The sequence below is a fragment of the Miscanthus floridulus genome, chromosome 16, assembly GCF_019320115.1.
Source record: "Miscanthus floridulus cultivar M001 chromosome 16, ASM1932011v1, whole genome shotgun sequence".
Taxonomy (NCBI): domain Eukaryota; kingdom Viridiplantae; phylum Streptophyta; class Magnoliopsida; order Poales; family Poaceae; genus Miscanthus; species Miscanthus floridulus.
In genome coordinates, this window is record NC_089595.1 from 1,880,067 (window position 1) to 1,903,186 (window position 23,120).

The window sequence follows — 23,120 nt, forward strand, 5'->3', positions numbered from 1 at the left end:
ATAAAACATCTAATAAGGTTTTCAAATCACAGAAAAAATCTGAGATTTTAAAAATTTTAGAAAGAAAATTCTAGAGTTAGATTAAGACAAGAGAAACCCAAATAAAACATTTAATCTCGTGAAAATATATCTAGACACGTCTAGGAATTAGACTCAGCTCTAGGAAAATGAGAATAGAAAAAGATGAAAAATTCCCAAAATGTTCTCATGGACATCTAAACATGTTTTAAAAACTTTCCCAAAATATAACTTACTCCTTTCGTTTTAAATTGTAAGTTGTTTTGTCTTTTCTAAATACATAGCTATTTGCTATGCATCTAGACATAACATATATGTAAATATATTGCAAAAGTTATTATACTAAAAAAAGTTAAATGACTTATAATTTATAATGGAGGGAGTACATTTATATTGAATGCATTCATTTTGACCAACGAGCTGTAAAATAAAATGAACTTGTTTAAGTAAATCAACAAGATTTGATTGTCCCCCTCACACACCTAGTCACGTTAAAAGACTTGGTAAATAAACAAGAAGAGGGAAATAGAGCATGCGCCAACATCTAGCCCGGTTTGAAATCGTGTTCAGTCGAGGGGAGACCCGATCAAAGCGACCTTAACAAAAAGTAAGAACTCCTGTAAGACTGATGACGTGCTCGAGCAAACAGACGTACGCCAAGAGATTAGTATACCACCAATCACGCCAGTCGAAGGGAGGTACAAATAGTCAAAGTCCGATCCCATTGTATCCATAATAATGGAAGGAGTTACATACGGAAATTTGGTTTTCTGAAGAGCATATAGTGAGCATAATAATGGAAGGAGTTACATCGGCAACAATATAGAGAGCCTGCTCTCTATAAAAACGTCAACGCCGGGCTTATATACTTGCCAGCTACACACACATCAACAGCCCATGGCCCATTTAGGAACATCACGGCCTTGTTCAGGCCTCCTTCATGCTCTCTCGCGCGACTCACGTCTTCAGCTTTCTGTCCTGATGGTTGTGACAAAATTATTTTGTCACTGGGCACTTCAACCTCACTATTTTCGCAAGGCCATAGAAAACCAAATTCACCAATAATAAATAGTCACTACGCTTTCGAGCACCACATGCCCCCTTCAGACCATTGTCGAGGTACCAGCTCACCAGCACCACCATAAGCTTTGGCCTCTCTCTGATGTAGACAAGGTCCGATCTTCCGATAGGTATGATAGCGTCGATTGGTGGAGACTCGACGTTCACGATCTAAGCTTCGAACCAAGACTGATTCGGACCCTCGCAACCGTTACACCACTACTCCGTTGGTTATCAACCACACGAACGTGATTGACCTCGCCGAGAAGACTTTCCTGCAAGCGAATCGAGAACACAAGCAAGAACGGGATGAACGTAATCTGAAATTGTAAATAAATATGGGGCTTATGATAACGAGAAGGAGTTCAGGTCTTTATTCGAAAGGACTAATCGCCACAGGCGAACAAGATCAAGAACCGGAGCCCTGGTTCACAACAAGCGACCTTGGCGACACAGTTGCAGCAAAACGACGTCTGTTTCACAAGGAAATCAAGAACTAAACAAAATCTAAACCCTAAGAAGAGCGACGACTGCTAATTATAGAGTCTTGGGCGTCACCCCCTGGACGCGCCCCTAATGGGCCCACACACGATACAAGGTCCAATGGACCAAAAGACGGTGTCGTAGCACCATAACAGATTCTGCATGCTGACTTGTTTCGACGATTCCCGTTGATTCCGAAGGGCTTTTGACGTGAGACCACTTGCATTGGCTTCCTTATCTAATTAGCTTTCCATCCATATATGGATCGTTGAAAACGGAGCCTGGACGCGCCCGTATGACTAGTTTTATGACAGACTGGTCCTGAAACCCGAGATGGGCTCCAACTTCAGTTAGATTGGGCCTCCACCATGAGAAAGATGAATTGGACGCCCATGCGGGACCTCATCCTCTCCTTGGCTTGTATGTGACGGAGTGATGTCCTCATCATCCTCCCTGCTCGCCCCGTTGAAAACCTCCTACATGACTTGGCGCTAGATTTAGGTATCCTGTTCCTGGTGGCAGATCCAATGGTGGGCGGGTGGGGCTTCAACCCCCTACCACCGTTGGTAACGTCTAACGTGAAGCCCCCCTTCCTCCATGTATGTAGCGGAAAGGAGTGGTTGAACTCCACTGATGCGCTTGTAAGAGGGGTTGGATCTATTGGGAGGTTGAAGACGATGTGGAACTCACAGCTTGGGCCGTTGGCCAGTGGGCTTCAATAAGTGACTGAAAAGTCCAGTAGCCCAACATAAAAGGCCCAATATCCTAGAGTCACGACCCTTCTTTATTTTCTCACTTCCTCTGATTTGGCAATACCCGACTTGAGACTCCTGGACCCCAGTCTCTTGACGGCCACTACTCTCAAGTCCCAAACCCTATAGTTGATGGGTGGATAGTGTAGGGTGCGATGTGAGATCCCGTTGCCTAGAAATTTTTTCTCGGCCCAGGCCCGACCCGTAACATTAATTTCCTTTATTTTCACACTGCAAAATTGCGAGCGGCCTGGCCAAAAATGCGAGCCACAAACCTACCCATTGCCCTTATTGCAGGCCCATCCTAAACCTGGCCCGACTTGACTTTTTCTTAGGTGTACCATGAACAGTAAAGTAACTTATTACTTACTCAAATAGCATATACCAATAAGAATCCCAGATGTTTGCTCACAAGAAGGAAGCTCGCATCTGCCAAGGTACTAGTTGGAGGAGGTGCTGAGCCATCAGCACTCCTCCAGACTCTCCCTCACTTTCTCCCTATTTTCTACACTTTGGTAGGGCTTCACCTTTAGCTTGGAATGTGTGTATCGCCTTTGTGTGCTTTCAAAATTTAAAGTGAGCCAAGCACCACTATTTATAGCCTTAGGACACTAGGGGGTACTTGTAGTCGAAGATGAGGTGGTTTAGAGCCAAAGTGGGATCGGATGACCCTACCCATTGGCTGATCATCAGATCCACCGATGGTGTGGCATCAGTTGAGATTCACTCCTAGAGTCGGTAAGAAGGTACCAGAGGAGTTTGAGGTGGTTTGGAGCCATGTGATGGTCGGCCGACCTACCCGGTCGCTCAACCCATCACTGACACCTTCAGCCTCCGACTTTCGCGTGTGCGTTTGTCCTCGATGGGTAACTTCTATGGTGTGTGAGTTGCATCATTAGAACACCATTTCTTATGTCAAGTGGATCCTTGGATCCATGCACCTTCATTGTGAGCCCTTTGATCATCCCAAGTGTGTTTCTTTGTGGAATCCATGGAGTAGAACACTTGGGGGAGGGGGTGTTTCCTTGCATGTGGGAGTTTGGTGGACCAAAATGGGGAAGACCCACGATCGACCGACCACGGGGGTCGCCCGACGAACCCCATTTGGGGGTCCAAATAAGCCCAATTTTGGTAGGTGATCTTTGCATACACATAGTCACCAAAACTTGTTGAGCTGGCTTGAAATAAATCCTATGACTGGTTTGTGGATCATTGTTGTCATTTTATGTAGGAGAAGATTATCGAATTTGGAGGTTAATGACCATCAACAACTTGGCATGCTCCAAATCTGAAACTCAATGGTCGACACATGGCTTCTAGGCTTTGAAGTTTGCCTTCAATGTCCTCATCACGGCCATGGACTCCTTCAAACTCGATGAGGCTCTTGTTGTTCTTGCTCAAAATGGTGAAGATCAACCTAGACCGAGTCTCCGTCGTCCTGATAAAGTGTTGCTTTGATACCAGTTGTTACTTACCGACCAAGACCGAACATGTATAGCGACAAAGTGGATGGAATTGGATAGTTTTGCAGCCTATCCGCATCCATCTCCTCCTTCGCTTGCATCGAGCTCGGTCGGTTCAATGTATCATCCAACACTATATACTCATTCTCCATACATGGAGTGATATAAGCCACATATGCACCAAAAGCATAGATGGACCACATATAGGAAGGCCTTACATGGGCTAAACCGTTGGGCCTCGTGAAACATGCATTGGGCCTCCGAGTTTTGGTATGCTTTGTCATATGTTCTGTAGCACCCGGTTTTAAGAACAAAAATAGATACACACCATATGTGAGACTAGAAAGTCAAATCTCATATATAGCTACAAATAAGGGTAATATTAATAGACAATGCTCAGCGAAAAGACAACTCCGATCTTTAGGTGAAGACTCCAATTCCACAGGAACAACTGACTGGTTGATCACAAGCCTAATTCCTCCAAACTATAGCAATCTGGTACCCATCCAGAATTTTTATCCAAATAAGTGAAAAATAAAGCAAGCATAAGTACATGTCGTACTCAACAAATATAAAATGGGGTTCATGAGGCTCAAAAGGCTGACACTGGTTCAACTACGATTAGCTTTTAATTGTCACAATTTTAGCATAGGAGTAGCAGCAAGTTTGTCACAAGCCCATATAAACACATGATTAGGTAAACATGAATAATGAATAGCATAAACAGTAACCATTAGTGAGTATCTTTATCATAAGTAACATTAGTGTTCATCATCTATTCCGTAAATGTTCCAAGGCCGCTCGTGACCGTGAGCACGACTGATATACCAGTTTTACACTCTACAGAGGTTGTACACTTTCACTGTGAGTCGTGATTTACCCTTTCGCCCGAGGTGATCAGCATCTTGACCCACTACCAAGGAAGGTCGGCAGGGTTCACTATGAAGCCTTTCAAAGGTTCGTCTAACAAGTTAGGGCCATTAGATTCACTCGGCAAATAGAAAAAGGACCCCCCTGTCGAATGGCACAATTCCATCATGGCTATAGACATAAGAGTAGAGGCTGTCCTATACCTGATTCGGCAAGCCATTCTTATGCCAATAAAGGTAACCTCTAACAAGCTAGAAAATGTCCTCATACTGAGCTAAAGCCAGAGCCATGTAGCCCTCATAGTTGTAATGTAAGTCCTGGATGATCACTTATAGATAAGTCCTTAGGGAGAGGAATCTAGAGCACCATAAAAATAGCCCAATGCTCTAACCCCTTTGTTCCATGTTGCTAAAAAGCATCTTTTAATGTTTATTTCATATACCATTAGTCAAGTTACAAGATCATGGCTTTAGTTGAGCACTAGCATCATGCTACCCAATGCAATACCCCATAGGTGACAAGGTACAAGGTAACAAAGTACTAGGATATCCTTAGTGGTAGTCAAGGTAGACACATGCAATATGATAAGTGATTAATGGTGTATAGGACAACAAGGATGATCCCATGCTATACTTGCCTTAAACTTAGATCCTTCTTTAAGTCCAAAACTTCAAAGATCTGCTTCTTAATTCACCACGTATAACTCACCGATTGGACAAGATCACAAAGCACCACACAAGCATCCATGCAATAATACACGAAGCAAATAATAGATCTAGATTAGAATAGTACACCAATCATAGAAAAATAAGTAAAAGAGTTTGAAACACGATTCTACGCATCACTACGAACACACAGTCGCGAGGGATACGCTAATCGGAGCTACGGTTTGAAAGAAACAGCTACCGAAAGATCTACTCATAAGAGAAAATATAAAACTATAAGCTTCATGTGTTTGAACTATATAAAAGCTTATATAAATTGAATTAAGTCAAGTTTAGATTTGAATTATAAAACTAGAGTAAAACAAATCATATTTTATTTATAAAATCTAGTTGCATAATTATTATTCAAGTTAGAGCTTAAACCCTAAAATTCCAGAGTAAATAACAGAGTAAAAATTATTACTAACGCGTAGATTACATCGTTACGAATCCAACGCAACTTAAACGGGTCAAAACGGGGCTAAAACGTAGAAGATATGAATTAAACAAGATTTCCTTTAATAAAATAATAGATTAAATCTAACCTTGAATTTTAAAAGTTAAAAACATATTTAACAGTAGTATGAACATGTAGATTATGAAATTACGAACCTAACGCAAGTTGAACGGGTCAAATCGGAGTTAAAACGGAGAAGATATGACCTAAAGAATACTAGTGCCAAAACTATAAATAGGTGAAAACGTATTTTGGATCTAAACCGAAGAAACTACGCTTTTCAAAGAAGAAAACGTAATCTGTGATTGCACTTCGGACCGCAGGTTTGGAAACAGAAAACTGGAGGGACTCTTATGAAATTAAGCCACGCGAAGGGGTATCAACTAATTGAGGCCGTTGGATCTTCACTGATCGGCTCATATTAGAAGATGGGGAGGGGAAAAGATGCCGGCGCCGGAACAATGAATGTGCGGCGGCGGATACACCGGCGTTGATGATTTCTCATCGGAGCGATTGGGGAAAACATCTACGGGGCTTCATTAGGCTCGGTAATGGCACTGGAAGATAGAGAACACCACTGCCAACTCGACTCTACGATCTATTGCATCTATTGGCGGACAGAGACAGCAGGCTGCAAGCTAGGGCGGCGACGGAGCGTCAGCGACACGGCGTAGGCCGTAATGGAAGGATACAGAGGGAATTAAGGAGTTCTGCGAGTTCGGGAACTTAACTAGAAGCTCTAGGATGTTCTTACCGTAACGGAGGACCAACTAAGCAACGCGGCGACGTAAAGCTCTTCTCGGCCGCTCGGGATGGCGGCGCTAGGGTTCCAGGCAGTGGTGCAGCGAAGGCAGCGTGCCCTCGGGTTCGGGGAAAGCGGCGCGGGTGCTCGGCTGATACTTATGGGGCGGTTCGGCTTGCAGCGCACGCAAGTCGGCGAAGCGGGGCGGAGGCGGACTCCCATCGGCTGGAGTCCAGCATGGGAACGACTGGAGGAAGGTGACGACCCCGATATGCGGGCCCAACGTGTCAGTGGAAGAAGGCGGGGAAAGGTGTGGGACCAAGTGGACAGAGGTAGTAGGCAGGAGGGGCGCGGAGCTGGGCTTCTCCTCCTGAGCCGAACGCGGGGAGGAGCTAGGCCTACGCGCGGAAGAAACAGGAGAAAGATGGGGAGAAGCAGGCCGACAGAGAAATGGAAGAGCTGGGCCTCGGGCCAGATCGAGAGAAAAGGAAGTTTTCCATTTTTCAAATCTTTTTCCATTTTGTTTTCAAATTCAAATCCAAATGTAAACCAAACCAAATTCGAATATGATTTAAAATACACTTTTAATTCAAACAAAAATGAGCAAATTTTGGGTAAATTTTCCGAGAAGAACTTTTTAAATTCTTTCATTTTCTAATTTTCTTTTCTTTTATTTCAAAGCCATTTTTAATTTCATTTGCAAAAGCAATTTAAACTATTTTAAATTTTCAATCAAAACCACTCAACCCTAATAAATCAAATGCAAGGGCATGTATGCTCAAACATGTTGCTACCTTATGATGAATTTTAATTTAACAAAAAGTTTTATTTCCTACATTGTCATGAGCACAAAATTCATAAATAAACCATTTTAAACCTATTTTCAAAAGAGGCAATTTTTGGGGTGTTACATGTTCTTTCCACTTGTGGATTGAGGCCTCTTCATACTCATAGTCAAGCTCTTCTTCTTCTCCCTCAAATAATGAAACTGTTCTAATTAGCTAGTATCAACAATCTAGGTAGCGTTGATGGTGACACCGTCCATTTTGTTGTTGATACTGGTTCATTAAAACAGTTTCACTAGGTGTGAGATGACATATGTACGTATTTCAATAGTAGGATTTAAATGAACCGATTAATTGCGGCATCTACAAAGAGGTGTGTACATATAAAGCACTGGACACACAGTGAAATGTAAACCTTAATGAACCAAATGAGCAGTCATATAGCTAATACAAATGACTACGACCACACAAGCTAAAAATTTGAACCAATCAGATGCACATTTTACTCTTCCCTTGCAACAAATTGCAATGAAACTGAATACATCCTTGAATGAAAAGTACATACATGAATAAAAAAGGGTAAGATGAAATAGACCACGACTACTTTGACAAGACGACGACAGGTGCACGCATGCATGCAACAGACACACGTTCCATTCGATGACGACGGACCAAGACGACGACGACCATACCCAGCTTGCACTGTATTGTCGAGAAGAACAGCTTAACCGCTGCCGCCGAGCACGCTCTTGAGCTTCTTGACCTGCGCATCGTCCAAGAAGGTGACCTTCTCCACCACGGCGGATGGGAGATTGTTGGCAAAGAGCGCAAAGTCGGTGATCTGCAGGCCGGGGTTGGAGCTGCTGAAGGCGACGAGGCCGACGGCGGGGCCGGTGCCGGCGTTGTACTGGTAGTGGAGCAGGCCCTGCGGGAACACCATGATGTCGCCGGCGTACAGCGTCTTGGTGTAGACGGTGTTGGAGCCGGAGCTGATGAAGCCGGCGGCGACGGTGCCCTGGGTCACGAAGAGGAGCTCGGAGCCCGCCGGGTGGGTGTGCAGCGGCACCACGCCGCCCACCTCGATGTCGAGCCTGGCCGCGGAGATGCCGAGCCCGTTGACGCCCGGGAACTGGCCGACGAAGGCCGGCGTCACGGCGGCCTTGATGAGCGGGTTGATTTTGCCCTGCCCGGCCAGGCCATGGTAGTAGAAGTCGTTGGCGGTGACGCTGGACTTGCACGGGTACCCGGCCGGCGTGTCGCTGCAGGTCAGGTCGGCGACGCAGAAGTCCTGCGTCAGCGCGAGGGAGGCCAGCGGCAGGAGGAAGAAGGAGAGGAGGAGCACGGGGAGCAACACCGTCCTGGCCATGGCAACGCGCGTTAGAGCAGCTAGCTCAAGATAGCTTTATCTGAGTGTGTGTTGCATTCTAGGCTTGAAGCTAGCTAGGGCCTCTGTATATAGGAATAGGGATGAAAACGGTACGGAAATATTCCGAACCGACCGCTTTCGTTTTCTATATTATGATACCGTTTTCTATATTATGATATCGTTTCCGAATTTTGCCAAACATAAAAATTTGTCATTTTCAATTGGTTTCGCAACCATTTTCAACTATTTTTTGTACTCTTTAATTGCTAAAATGTAGAAATATCCCGAACCGACCGCTTTCGTTTTCTATATTGTAATACCGTTTTCGACCGTTTCCGACCGTTTTCATCCCTATATAGGAATAAGAAGGGCGTACGTACTGTATGTGTAGCTGTACAGGTATATGCACGTAGAGAGAAAAAATGACAGGGTACGTTAACAGCTGTTAACGTGAGTGAAGTTGGGATTGGGATGAGAGAGGCATGCGGCTAGTGTTCGTCAGGTGCACGGGCATGGCGCTGTTAAGAGGATTTTGGACGAGAGGAGCCAGTAGACAAGCGTTGCCAGCTGTGCATGCATGGTCCAGGATGAACAAATGGGACCAGCTTTGATGAACAAAAGGCCTCGTCTTGCTCTGCATTGTTAGATTGATCGGGATTATCGGTGGGCGATGGATAGGACACGCAATACACTTTTTTTTACGAAGATAGCGATATGCTCCCGACTAGGCCAAATCTATTTATTCTTACTATTTGGTGAACAAAACAAGTCTCTATTTTTATTCTCACAATCTCAAAAGTTACCATGCTAATCCAAAAAAAAATAAACCCCTCCTCTACCCTCAGACTAGGGTTTGTTTTGTGGGCAGCGGCCCAAACAGCCACCAATATTGATTGGGTAGTGTTTCCTTATTTTTTTATTAATTTAAATAGATTCGATTCCAAAATTTTAAACTATGAGACTAAGATGTCAGAAATCTTCGTATCCAAAGGCCCATAAGGGGTAGTCTTTTTGCAATCTAAGATTGAAAAAGGGACTTAACGAAGAAATAGAAAGACTTCCTATTTCATAATTACATTTTACTTAACATACATCTTACTATATAGAGTTTGTTATTATTATAAAAATAAAATACTAGTGCCTGTTTATAAATTACCCGCCACTGTAATTAAGGAAAATAGCTAGAAACACCATATATGCTTGATTCTTTGTTAACCACATGTGCCATTGTTATTTTATCTATATATATAACCGACGTAGATGCCTTTGGATACAATTAGCCATAGCCATGTAGTAGGATGGTTAGTTAGAAAAGCTTGCTCGAGGATAGAGGTCTCATGTTCTGAGTCTTATGGAACACACGTTAGTGAAAAAATGGTGTGACCGTTGTGAATAGCTAGTTGGCTTGTCTCGGGATATTTTTTTTTTACTATTTTAGCACTTTTTTTATGAAGAGACTGTATAAACTTAGAAGGCCCACTCTGAAAATTGTTTACAGAGGCGTTTACTTGCCCTTTCAGACTTTCATACAAAGGCCAGCGAAAAAACCGTCACTACTGAAAACAGAGACTTTGCCAAGTGTAAAATTCTTTGCCGAGTGCTACACTCGGCAAAGAATTACACTCGGCAAAGATTTCTTTGCCGAGTGCCGGGCACTCGACAAACACGGGCACTCGGCAAAGGACTTCTTTGCCGAGTGCCAGACTCTTGGCAAAATCTCTCCACTCGGCATAGGCTGCCCGCGAAACGGCGCCCTGCCACGGCCTTCTTTGCTGAGCGCCTGCGGTTAGGCACTCGGCAAAGATTTGTTTTTTTTTTGTTTTTAATTTCTTTGCCGAGTGCCCCAGATCTGGCACTCGGCAAAGATTTAATTTTTTTTAATTCTTTGCCGAGCGTCTCAGATCTGGCGCTCGGCAAAGAAAATTTTTTATATTTTTAAAATACTTTGCCGAGTGCCCCCTGGACGGCGGGCAAAGATTTATTTATTTTTATTATTTCTTTGCCGAGTGCTCCTGTGGATGCACTCGGCAAAGAGGAAATTTTTTTAAAAAATTAAAACAATCTTTGCCGAGTGCCTGATGGCTGGCACTCGGCAAAGACACCCTTTGCCGAGTGCCATGCCTCGGCACTCGGCAAAGTTTTTTTGTTTTTTTTGTTTTTGGCCTCCAATTTTTTTGTGCAGCCTTTTTAAAGCACCAGGAACTCCTAGTTACAATTTGGGGATTTTTTGTGGCTTTTTGTTATATTTAGTTACTTTATTTCGTTTACTTGAATTTTTTCGGAAATTAGAAATTTGAACTGCACGTGGTACGAATAATGGAGTTTAATGATTCGAAAATTGATAGTCATGTTAGTGAGTGTTATGAGAGGCCGTATCCAGGAACGAACCCGAAATTTCGGACATCTTGTTCACGAAACATGTCCGCGAAATTGCGTGTGAAGTGTTTATAAATTCTATAAAAAGCAAACGAAGTCCGAAAATCATGAAACTTGTTGAGATGTCGTGATATCATATGTGGAGGCTATGATAAAAATTTCAGAAGATTTCGTGCACGTTGTCACGTACGATGCTTACAAACCAGGACATCTCCCACTCGGCAAAGAAATTAAAAACAAAAAAACACAAAGCTTGCCGAGTGCCTCCCTAATCCGGCACTCGGCAAAGCCGCGGACATTAGCGGTTTTTTGGGAACCGGGCGGACGGGCAGGCCTGCCAGCCATCCCGCACCCGCGCCGCGCGCCCTACGCCGAGCCGCGGCCAGACGCCGCCCGGAGGCAGCCCGGCGCGCGCCGCGGCGCCGCGCCCAGCGCGCGCTCGCAGACGCCGACCGCGAGCAAGACCCGGGCGCCGAGCAGCAGGCCGACGCGAGCCCCGCCGCGCGCCGGCGCCGCGACCGCGGACAGCGAGCCTGCGCGCCCGCATCGCCGGACGCCGCGTTGCCGCACGCCCGCGCGCGCCGGCCGCCCGCGCCGCCTTGCCTCGCTGCCCACGCGCGGCCGCCCGCGCGCCGTGCCCTCGGCCGGCCCTGCCCCCGGCCAGCGCCGCCCGCTGCCTTCGCGCCCTGCCGCCGGCCGCGCCGTGCCCCCGGCCGGCCCTTCCCCCAGCCGCGCCGCCCGCTGCCCGCGCGCCAGGCCGCGCCGTGCCCCCGGCTGGCCCTTCCCCTAGCCGCGCCGCCCTGACCCCGGCCGGCCCTGTGCCCCGGCCGCGCCCCGTGGACCACCCGCCCCGACGCCATCCGTGCTCGACCCCGTCCCCGACTCCGCCCGATCCCGACGCCGCCCGCCCCTACCCCGTCGCCCGTCAGGTATGCCTTCTCACTTATTATTGTCGAGGTAGTGGTAGTTGTAGTAGTATTAGTTGTACTAGTGGTAGTATTAGTACAACTAGTGGTAGTATTAGTAGTAGAATTAGTGGTAGTAGTAGTAGTACAACTAATGGTATTAGTTGTAGCAATAGTGGTAGTAGTAGAAGAACCAATGGTAGTAGTAGTAGCAATAGTGAAAGTAGTAGTACAAGTAGTGGTACTACTTGGATATATTCTTCTGCATGGATTGATATCCAAACTACATGGCTTCTGTTGAGCCATATGTGCTTGTCGGCCATCGTGCCGTTGTTTTTTGCAGGTTTTGGAAACCTCACCGTGCAGGGGAGGTTCTACCGAATTTTTTTGTAAATAACAGTATTTTGTTCCGTTTTTGTAGAGAAGAGCCCGTCAAAGTTGAGTCGGAGTTCTCGCCACCGTGTCGGTCTGCCTGCACCGCGTCGTCTCGCCACTGCACCGACCCGCCATGGCCCCGCTAGCCTGACTCCGTCGCCACCCTAGGTATAACCCCTCTTTTCGTATCATTGTCGTAGATCGCGTAACCCAGTTAGGCGTCTCCCGTTCGAAAGAGATACGGTTGGAGGTATGCAGATCTTTGCATATTTATGACCGTATCTATTTCGGATTATCCACGCTTTTTGGACAGCCCGCGGATGCGTAGATGGGTTAGTTTCCATGTTCTGCTCTAGTCCGAGATAGAGTTTCGGCATCACCTCCCTGTTGTTCTCCGGATACACACTCTTCTTTGGCAGGACGTGTATCTGGAGAACAGCAGGGAGGTGCTGCCAAAATTCTGTCTCGGATAGGAGTAGAGCATGGAAACTAACCTCATCTACACATCTGCGGGTGGGATTAGGACCTATCCTCACCTATTAGACAGTAGGAACACCATGTAGATGCAATTAATGGTTACATTACTCACCGATACATATGTTAGAGGATGGATGGCCGTCAGTGGATGTACACGGGCTGGAGAAGTCAGAGTGATTACACCACGGAATGGATGAACAAGACCGATGCTTTCTTGAACAGTGCATTTGGCAACGCTGCTAAAGGACATTGCCTAGTTTTGTGTCCCTGCAGCAAATGTGAAAACAGGAGAAGGGTAAACAAGGTGGAAATGGGTAAACATCTTGTGAAGAATGGATTTACGCCGGACTACACCCGGTGGGTCCACCATGGTGAAGCCCATCGTATGAGAGAGGAGGTGGTGAGACCACGGGTGGAGGCTTTTGATGCTGATGCCGGGGTAGCAGACATGTTAGATGACTTTCACCAAGGATAGTTCGATGAGGGACGTGAGAAGGAGGAGATGGAAGCAGCCGCACATGCGTTCTACGATATGATGGACTCGGCACAGAAACCCCTTCACGATCGGTCAACGGTGTCTCAACTGGATGCCATTGGACGCTTAATGGGGTTGAAGTCCGAGTTAAACTTAAGTCGACCTGGCTTCGATAAGATGTTGGCCGTGATTGGCACCTTGCTTCCGGAGGGCCACATTCTGCCGAAGAGCATGTACGAGTCACAGAAACTCCTTCGAGCACTTAAGATGCCGTATGAGCAGATACATGCTTGTCCGAAAGGGTGCCTCCTATTTAGGAAAGAACACGAGCATGCAAAGTTCTGTCCAAAGTGTAAATCCTCCAGGTACCTGGAGGTAGACTCTGATGATGGCCAGAAGAGGTAACTTACGATCCCCATGAAAATCCTACGGTACCTTCCGTTCCTACCGAGGATCCAACGGCTATACATGACCGAGGAATCCGCGAAACAGATGACATGGCACAAAAATGGCAAACGGTACAATCCTGACAAGATGGTACATCCATCCGATGGTGAAGCTTGGATCCGCTTTAATGACAAACATCGTGACAAAGCAGATGAGGCTCGTAATGTACGTGTCGCGTTGGCAACAGATGGGTTCAATCCTTATGGAATGATGGCTGCCCCATACACATGTTGGCCCGTCTTTGTTATCCCCCTTAATCTCCCCCCTGGTGTCTCCTTTCAACGACATAACATATTCTTGTCGTTGATAATTCCTAGACACCCAGGGAGTAATATGGGTGTGTTCATGGAGCCCGTGTTTGATGAATTGGTCCGTGCTTGGGACGAAGGGGTATGGACATACGATCGAGCTACAAAGACAACCTTCAAAATGCACGTTTGGTACCACTACTCCCTACATGACTTCCTGGCGTATGGGATATTCTGCGCCTGGTGTGTTCACGGGAAGTTCCCATGCCCAATATGCAAGGAAGGTGTGAGGTTTATTTGGTTGCAGAAGGGTGGCAAGTATTCGTCGTTTGATAGACATCGTCAATTCCTACCTCTTGACCATCCATTCAGACAAGACATCAAGAACTTTATGAAAGACGTCAAAGTGACAAACCCTGCACCGCGGATGATGAATGGTGCCGAGGTTCATGCTCAGATAGGTGCTCTCGTGCCCAATGAAGAAGGTGGTTTTGTGGGATATGGTGAGCAGCATATGTGGACTCATATCTCGGGCATGACGAGGCTCCCCTATTTCGATGACCTTCTTCTACCACATAACATTGATGTAATGCACACTGAAAAGAATGTCGCCGAGGCACTTTGGGCAACACTCATGGACACTGAAAAGTCTAAGGACAACCCAAAGGCTAGAGTAGACCTGGCAACATTGTGCGATAGACCAAATCAAGAGATGCAACCTCCTAGTCGTGGCAAGACCTGGAGAAGGCCTAAGGCTGATTTCGTCTTGAAAAAGGACCAAAGGAGGGAAGTACTTGAATGGATCAAGAAGCTAATGTTCCCTGATGGGTATGCAGCGAATCTAAAGAGGGGAGTTAACTTAGGCACTCTGCGAGTCAACAGGATGAAGAGTCATGACTACCACATATGGATTGAGCGGCTTCTTCCGGCGATGGTTCGAGGCTATGTCCCAGAGCATGTCTGGCAAGTGCTGGCAGAGTTGAGCTACTTATTCCGCCAGCTTTGTGCCAAGGAGCTCTCTCAGACCGTCATTGATGACTTGGAAAAAGCGGCACCCATGTTGCTCTGTAAGTTAGAGAAGATCTTTCCACCCGCCTGCTTCTTGTCGATGCAGCATTTGATTGTGCACCTCCCATATGAGGCACGGATGGGGGGGCCCGTGCAGAACCGTTGGTGCTATCCAATCGAGAGATGTCTGAAGACTCTTCGCAAAAAATGTAGAAATAAAGCCAGAATTGAGGCTTCCATTGCAGAGGCATACATTCTAGAGGAGGTGTCGAACTTCACAGAGAAATACTACACTGAGAAACTTCCTAACGTTCATAATCCACCCCCTTGTTATAATGCTGGCGAAAATGAATCGAACCTCAGCCTTTTCCAAGGGCAACTTGGAAGCGCAAGTGCATCGACCACTAAGCAATTGAAAAATGAAGAGTGGCGTAGTATCATGCTATATGTGTTGACCAACCTTGTCGAGGTGCAACCGTTCATTCGGTAAGTTCTAAACGAACTTGTTTCATTTCGCTGTATGTCCTTGTTTCGTCGTCCAACCCCCTTGTTTCTCGTTGGTACAGGGAATTTCTTCGTCAATCCTGGCATGGATCAAGGCAACCTACCCCGCAAGAAAATGATACCCTTCTTTCACGGGGTGCGGGACCAGGGAGCCCCGATTTCATTTGTTGGTTCAAACAGAAAGCCCAAACTGATGCGCCTATAAGTGATGAGTTAAGACAGGTTGCAAATGGCTGTGCCATTAGGGTCAAGTCATTTACCGGTTATGACGTGAATGGATATCGTTTTCACACAGCAAGCTACGAGCAGAGTCGGCCCAATCGATAAACCACAAACAGCGGAGTTGTTACGCCCGGCACTGATGGACTCGACTATTATGGAAGAATTGAAGAAATCTACGAACTATCATTTTATGGTTCCAAACCTCTTACTCCTGTCATATTCAAATGCCACTGGTTTCATCCTGGTGTAACGAGACGAACCCCTAAGCTTGGGCTAGTCGAGATTCGATAGGATTCCGTCTATCCAGGAAAAGATGTCTACATTGTGGCTCAACAGGCCGTCCAGGTTTATTATACATCATACGCGTGCAAAGACGCCGAGCATCTTAAGGGTTGGTCTATTGTGCACAAGGTATCGCCACACGGTAAACTACCTGTCCCAAACGATGAAGATTATAACTTCAACCCAAACACATATGATGGAGAGTTCTATCAAGAAGAGGGGCTACAAGGGAGGTTTGACATAGACTTAACCGAAGAGATAGGAATGGAAGTAGATAATGAAAGGGATGATGACGAGGACGCTGGAGACGAGGTGCGAAATCTGAAGGACATACAAATGCTTGAGCGATTATATTTCGGCAATGACAATGAAGACAACATTCCTCCTTCGGATAGTGTTGATGAGTTGGACAATGTTGATAGTGATGACGAGACCTATGATCCAGCTAATTTCAATCATGAAGATTATTTCTAATACATGTAATACTATGTTTTTTGTAATTATGTTTTGTTCATTTTTGCATATATTTCTAATACATGTAATACTATGTTTTTTGTAATTATGTTTTATTTATTTTTGCACCTATTTCTAATTACATCTTGTTTTTCTTTTTTATTGCAGGTGATTGAGCAAAGATGGCGGAAGACCGTCATAGGTCTGTGAACTCGATTTACCAAAGACCACGCCGGTCGCAGGAGGGGGCGGAGGGGGCGGCAGAGGGATCGAACAGGAGGAGGAGGACCGCTAGCCGCAGGAGGGGGCCGTCTCCTCCCACGCCACGTGAGGAGGACCGCCAGCCGCAGGAGGAGGTGGCGCCCGTGGACGAGTCAGACGAGGAGTTGGTTCGGCAGACGGAGGAGGAGGAGGAGGAGGAGGAGGTGGAGGAGGAGGAGGAGGGGGGGAGGCGGCAGGCATGGGTTCCGCTTCCTCCAACTCCTCTTCGAGTGTCTACTTGCGAGGTCCCGCGAGCCTCCCACAGGTTCCGCTTCCTCACCAACGCCCAGTGATTCGCCCCGAAGGACAAAAGTAAGTAACTGTATATGTTATCACCACTACTTCATATGATATGATGAAAAAAACTAATAATTTTTCTTAATTACTTGTGCAGGAACTGGGTGGTTGTGTCGGGTGGTAGCGCACGGCTAGTCAATGGCATCCTGGGTCTTCTGTGCAGGCAGCACTTCCCCGGCATTGTCACGTACGCATCGAAGACGGAGCCGGCCTACTCGTTTGACCACTACGTCGTCGCCTCCGATGCGGAGTACCCCAACAAGGCGGCGCGGGTGAAGGCAGAGTTTTGGGTAAGTCTCCCTTGCACAACATTGCTCAATACGTCGCATTCATTAGACTTTTCTTGAAATAATGAATCGATACATCGCTTTTGTATGCAGACTTATTACAGATGCGAGGAGGGATTTGAGGCCAGGGCGGAGCAGGCGACTACCAAAGCCTGTAAAAAACTCGTCACTGACATGCATCACGAGGCGCGCATCCAGGCCATCGTAACCTACTACGGGTCGAAGCTTGGAGAGAGGAAAACCAAGAAAGATGCAAGAGAGATGCAGCTGACCCGGGAGCAGTACCTTGAGGTAAATGAAGAACATCAACATTGATTCGATTTGAGATTAAGTTGGTTTAATTTGATCTTCTTATATGTCCAATACTTGATGACGTGTAGGTGATTCCCTGGTGGTGCCAAGCGTATCCCGAGTGCTGGGCGATGATGGTGGACAGGTGGTTCACGGAGGAGTACCCCAAGATGCACAGGGATGCCCGGGACTGTCGTTTACTGATGCAAGGTCCAGCACACCATCAAGACAGCCGCAACCTCGCCGGATACAAACAAGCATGGGTACGCGAATTGATTTATCTATTGTTACGCTCAGTTCTGTCTGATTTCTAATCATCGTGCTGTCTTTCTCGCAGTCGGCGTCACATAGTGGCCAGGCTTGCTCAGACTTCCAGGCATGGTGTATGGCCCACAAGGGTAAGGCGACGTCCGACGTCTCCTTCAACCTGGAGGACCTGCCCGAGGCATACACGAACCCGAGCGTCCACTCCCGCATCAGTGAGTACACTGAGGTGGCGAGGTCGCTCCATGGGGCAGACCACGATCCGAGCACCCAGGACTTCGATGGAGAGGCCGTCATGAGGGCGGGGCAAGGCAAGAAGCATGGACGGTTCTGGCTTGGCGACGGCGTCATCGACACGGCCTCTACTCCCTCTCTCTCCCAGATCCGAGCACGGAGCACGAGTGAGAGCCCGGCCATTCGCACACGGCCGACCGCTGCACAGCACCGGGTCGACGCACTCGAGGTTATTCCTGTTTTACTCGTCATACATTGATCTTTACACACCCTAATTAGCTTTGCATTACTGAAACATTGAAGTGAAATATTGCAGGCCCGGCTGGAACAAGAAATGAAGGAACGTCAGGAGCTGGGGGCCCAGTTGGAGGCCGAGCGGGCCGAGCGGCAGGCCCAGGCGCAGAGGCTGATGGACATTACGGATTTCCTACAAGGGCTTGGGCAACGTATGGGCTTGTCTCTGCCACCTGGGCTGTTGGTTCCACCTCCGCCTCCGCGTCCTGCAGCTGCAGCTACTCCTGTGAGTATCAAAGTTTTTTACTTTCACTTGTGCTTTGCTTGTATGGCCTCTATCGTCCTAGATTAGCTATCAAAATAATCTTGTCTCACATGCAATCTTTTCTCCTTTGTGCAGTCTCCATCTGACGGTGGTTCGAATAATCCACCTCATGCACCTACGAATGATGCATCTGGGCCTTCACCACAGTCGCAGTGGCCGAGATGAGTGCATGTTGTATTTTTTACATTTGTTGTTCACTTGGTGATGGACTTGTGATGCACTTGTGGACTTTGATGGACTTGTAAACTTATTTGGATGGACTTGAGCACTTATTATTATATATTGTGATGGATGTGATATGGACGGATGGATGTGTGGATGGATGAGATATATATGCGATGGATGAGATATATATGCGATGGATGAGATATATATGTGATGGATGAGATATATATGTGATGGATGAGATATATATGTGATATATGTTTGTATGAATGTATTTGTCATGATGGAATGTAAAAAAAAATATTTGCCGTTTTGGGTCACTTTGCCGAGTGTTGCACTCGGCAAAGGACCCCTTTGCCGAGCGCAATGGTCACAACGCTCGGCAAAGCTGGCAAAATGGGCGACCAGAAAACAGATTTTCCAGCTTTGCCGAGTGCTGTGACTCTAACACTCGGCAAAGAAATTTTAAAAAAAATTTAAACTTTGCCGAGTGCCTGCCGTGTTGGCACTCGGCAAAGAGTTAAAAAAAAAAAAATCTTTGCCGAGTGCCTGGAGTGGTGGCACTCGGCAAAGAAAATTTCCAAAAAAAATAAAAGCTCTTTGCCGAGTACCTTCCGGGTTGACGCTCGGCAAAGAATTTTTCAAAAAAAAAATAAAAAAATATTTGCCGAGTGCCTGGAGGTTTGGCACTCGGCAAAGAAAATTTTCAAAAAAAAAAAAATAAAAGCTCTTTGCCGAGTGCCTTCCGGGTTGGCGCTCGGCAAAGAATTTTTTAAAAAAAATAAAAAAGCTTTGCCGAGTGCATGGAGGGTTGGCACTCGGCAAAGAAAATTCTCAAAAAAAAAATAAAAGCTCTTTGCCGAGTGCCTCACGGGTTGGCGCTCGGCAAAGAAAGTTTTAAAAAAAATTTAAAAAATTCTTTGCCGAGTGCCGGCAGGGTTGACACTCGGCAAAGTGACCGTCAACGGGACCGGCGCCGTGACGGTCGCTTTTCTTTGCCGAGTGTTTCCGGGGCACTCGGCAAAGCCTTTGCCGAGTGCCCGATAAAATACACTCGGCAAAGAGTGCTTTGCCGATCAATTTTTTGCTGTGTGTGCTTTGCGGAGTGCCGCACTCGGCAAAGGCTTTGCCGAGTGCAATATAGCCTTTGCCGAGTGCCTCAGGCACTCGGCAAAGAACCTGAATCCAGTAGTGCGTATTTGAAAATGTTTTTTGCCCATCTCCAAAAATCAATGTCATAGTAGTGGCATCTATTTCAATTGATCTACGAAACAGTATTTCTCTAACTCCTCATGCTGCCACGTCATCAAAATTTGTTTCACATCGCTTGCAGTCATCCCACACGGTGACACAACCTTCAATCTTCCACTACGTGCATGCCCACCTCAAGACTGCTAGAAAGTAGAGGAATCGGTTCCATGCAGCTAGCCTCTTACGAATTCATCTCCACCAAGGAAGCGTTCAATTTTGATACGGTGTATGAGTGGGCATACAAAGAATCATCGTGCTACTCTACAATCTCCCCATCATGCCATCCATATATATCAACAAGATCTTGGTGGCCAGACGCAGCTAGCGACCGTGATAGCAGAAAAACGAAAGTGCAGTGCTTCCAAAAGGTGAAGCTAAGCTCGCCTTTGTGGTTGTTGCTACTACATCCCTTTCTTTCTAGTCTCAGGCATATCTTGCATCGATGTAACAGCTGAGGTCCATAAAATAAACAACGCTTCGGTTTCATGAATACTGATAGGAGTGTACGAGTGTATGTACATTTTCATGGACGGCATCGTCAGCTGGAACCGACCATCTTGTTTCAAGGGTTTCCTTAGCTGTGGATCATCGTCAGGTCCCTACTTTTTTGTGCAACGGAGCTGTATCCCAAAGATCCCACAAGGACCACCACCGATTTTTGGAACTAAAAACGAGACCTTACAGCTTGCACGACCTGTCAAAATGCTTCCCTCCTTTCCTTTCACATACCAAGGGTCAGCCGGATGGCGGGAAGGAGCGACACTGGGATGCTTCTGAAATGGTGGACGTTTGTGCGGAGCTCTGTTGAGACACAGCGGCAAAGGATGAGAATGATCAAAGCCCAACAAGAAGTACGTAGGACGGCAGGAGGCGAATGGGTCGCAGCATAATGGCCCAAGACCATATATCGGCCGTGTGCCGATCACAGGAGATGATCTGGTGACAACGATGATCAGCATGTGAATCTTCAAGAGAAAAAAAACAATGATCCGCATGTGCATTTTCTGATCACCTGGTGCATTATTTTGGAGGGATTTTTTTATAACGTCACTAGTACAAAATTAATTTTAGAAGGTAGTCCCATTTATTTACAAGGAAGTGCTAGCGCACAGATGTCCGGACGGACGTCCGCGCTGCACTCTGTCTCCCGCGCGCCGCACTCCCTCGCGCCAGCACGTCTCCGCCAGCGTGCCCCTGGACGTCTCCCGCGCTACTAGACTGTGTGCGGGGACCGCTCGTGCCCCCTCCGCTTCCCACGTGCGTCCCTATATGCAACACCCGATCTACTTTTGAAATATCAAGATGCAACATTTACAACATACGTCAGAAGACAGACGAAACACTTAAAACATATTTTTGAAACACTTACAAAAGCACTTGAAAAAACATTGCAAAACGCAAAATATACGCAACATCCACATAAAACTCTTGCAGCATATGTGTGAAACGTATGCAACATCCAAATAAACACACTTGCAACATATGTCTAAAAAAACAGATGAAACATAGGGAACAGAAGATTGCAACATACATGTACAACTATTACAACATATGTAACATCTCGATATGATTTTGCAACATCCGCATGAAACAATTGCAACGTACCTCTGAAACATCTGAAATATTTGAAATGTATACTTGCAACATGCGCTTTCGGCGCAACATCTCTTTGCTACTTGGGAGAAATGGAGGTTCATCGGCATTTGAAGTTCATCAGTGTATAGCTCGCAGGTGGCATGGAGCGACCGGCTTGGGGGGGGGGGGGCGATGCCATCGAGTGCATCACAGCCGCACTCCGCGCCCCGCCATAGGCCCCTTGAGGCGCCATGAGAACTGGATCTAGATTCGTGTGGGGGAGGGTGCCTGCCGCCGCCACCATCGGTGGGAGAGGGGAGGCGGTTTGCTGCCACCGCCACCATTGAGGAGGAAGGGAGGGAATCGTGGCAGAATCCATATGCGAGGAGGAAGCGTCGCCGAAGGAGAAGGAGAGGGAGCGCTGCCGTCAGAATGGGGCAGGGCGTCACGGCCGTTATCGGGATGCATGGGAATGGCATATCGGCACCGCTGCGGTGGGCTGTGGCCCCACGGCCTCGGTCACGTGCAGTAGAGAGAACCTTATCCTTCCCTCTAGATAATGAAGACCGTAGGATAAGGTTGGACACGCTGTTGGGCCGTTGGGCTGGTGCCGCGGCCCACGAACACGACTGGTCCGGATGGTCCGGACGATCGGACGCCCTGACGGGAGAGGCAGCCTAAATTGGCCCTATTCCCTAAAATACTAAAGCGGTAGATCCATTTTGGGAGACAGTCCGAAAATAATCGATCTGTACGTCTATTTACACCTCCTAGCCTATTTTCAGACAGGTGGCGGAGGAAGAAATAAAATTAAGGTGTGGCGAAGTTGACAATATAGCGCATAAATCATATCTTTTTAAAGAAAGTAGTAGTGTACACATGCCATATAAAATGTTTCTAATTGTAATATGCACTTTTTATTAGTTTGGCATTGGCCATCCCCAACCATCCCCGATCCATCTATACTTTTATCATTCATCTTAATCTTAATTCCTAAATTAATTCACTTTTGGCCCCTCAACTATTGTATTGGTCTAATTTTAACCCTCCACTACAAAACCGTCAAATACCGGTACCCTAATTGTCCAAATCGTTCACTTTTAGCACATGGGCGTGGGTGAGGCTGTTTTGTCCAACGTGGAGCGGTTTTGACACGCAACCTCCATCTCAGTGACAGGTGTGGCCCACACGTCATCGACTCAACCCCTCCCTCTCCGTCCTCACGCCCCTGGGCCCCTGCACGTCCTTCGCGTCGGGGTCCTGCCGCAGCGTCTCGTCCACGAGCAGCGCCGCCAGCGTCTCCGTGTCCACCTCCTTGGCTGCCGTCCACCACAACGTCTCGTACTCAGCCACGACATCCGCCGCTATGGCCTCCGCGCGCACCCACGACGGCTCGTGCCCGTCCTTCCACTCCACTAGGTACTCCATGGTGACGGCGGCGGTGGCCGAGCCATCCTCCGCGAAC

General features: G+C 47.0%; 3 protein-coding genes across 3 annotated transcripts; 1 reads left to right on the top strand and 2 right to left on the bottom strand.

The window, feature by feature from the left end:
- Positions 1-7,809: 7,809 nt before the first annotated feature.
- Positions 7,810-8,750, bottom strand: LOC136513714 (germin-like protein 8-14). The gene has a single exon (XM_066507668.1). It carries the CDS (start codon positions 8,697-8,699, stop codon positions 8,058-8,060), a length of 642 nt encoding a protein of 213 aa, XP_066363765.1. The 5' UTR covers positions 8,700-8,750; the 3' UTR covers positions 7,810-8,057.
- Positions 8,751-10,166: 1,416 nt separating this feature from the next.
- Positions 10,167-11,935, bottom strand: LOC136513629 (uncharacterized). Its single transcript, XM_066507601.1, has 2 exons — positions 11,428-11,935; positions 10,167-10,180 (listed from the first exon to the last, which is right to left on the bottom strand). The coding sequence occupies exons 1-2, from the start codon at positions 11,933-11,935 to the stop codon at positions 10,167-10,169; spliced, it is 522 nt and encodes a 173-aa protein (XP_066363698.1).
- A 6,116-nt stretch (positions 11,936-18,051) lies between these two features.
- Positions 18,052-18,925, top strand: LOC136511661 (uncharacterized). Its single transcript, XM_066505707.1, has 3 exons — positions 18,052-18,334; positions 18,422-18,625; positions 18,740-18,925. The coding sequence occupies exons 1-3, from the start codon at positions 18,167-18,169 to the stop codon at positions 18,827-18,829; spliced, it is 462 nt and encodes a 153-aa protein (XP_066361804.1). The 5' UTR covers positions 18,052-18,166; the 3' UTR covers positions 18,830-18,925.
- The last annotated feature ends 4,195 nt before the right edge of the window (positions 18,926-23,120 follow it).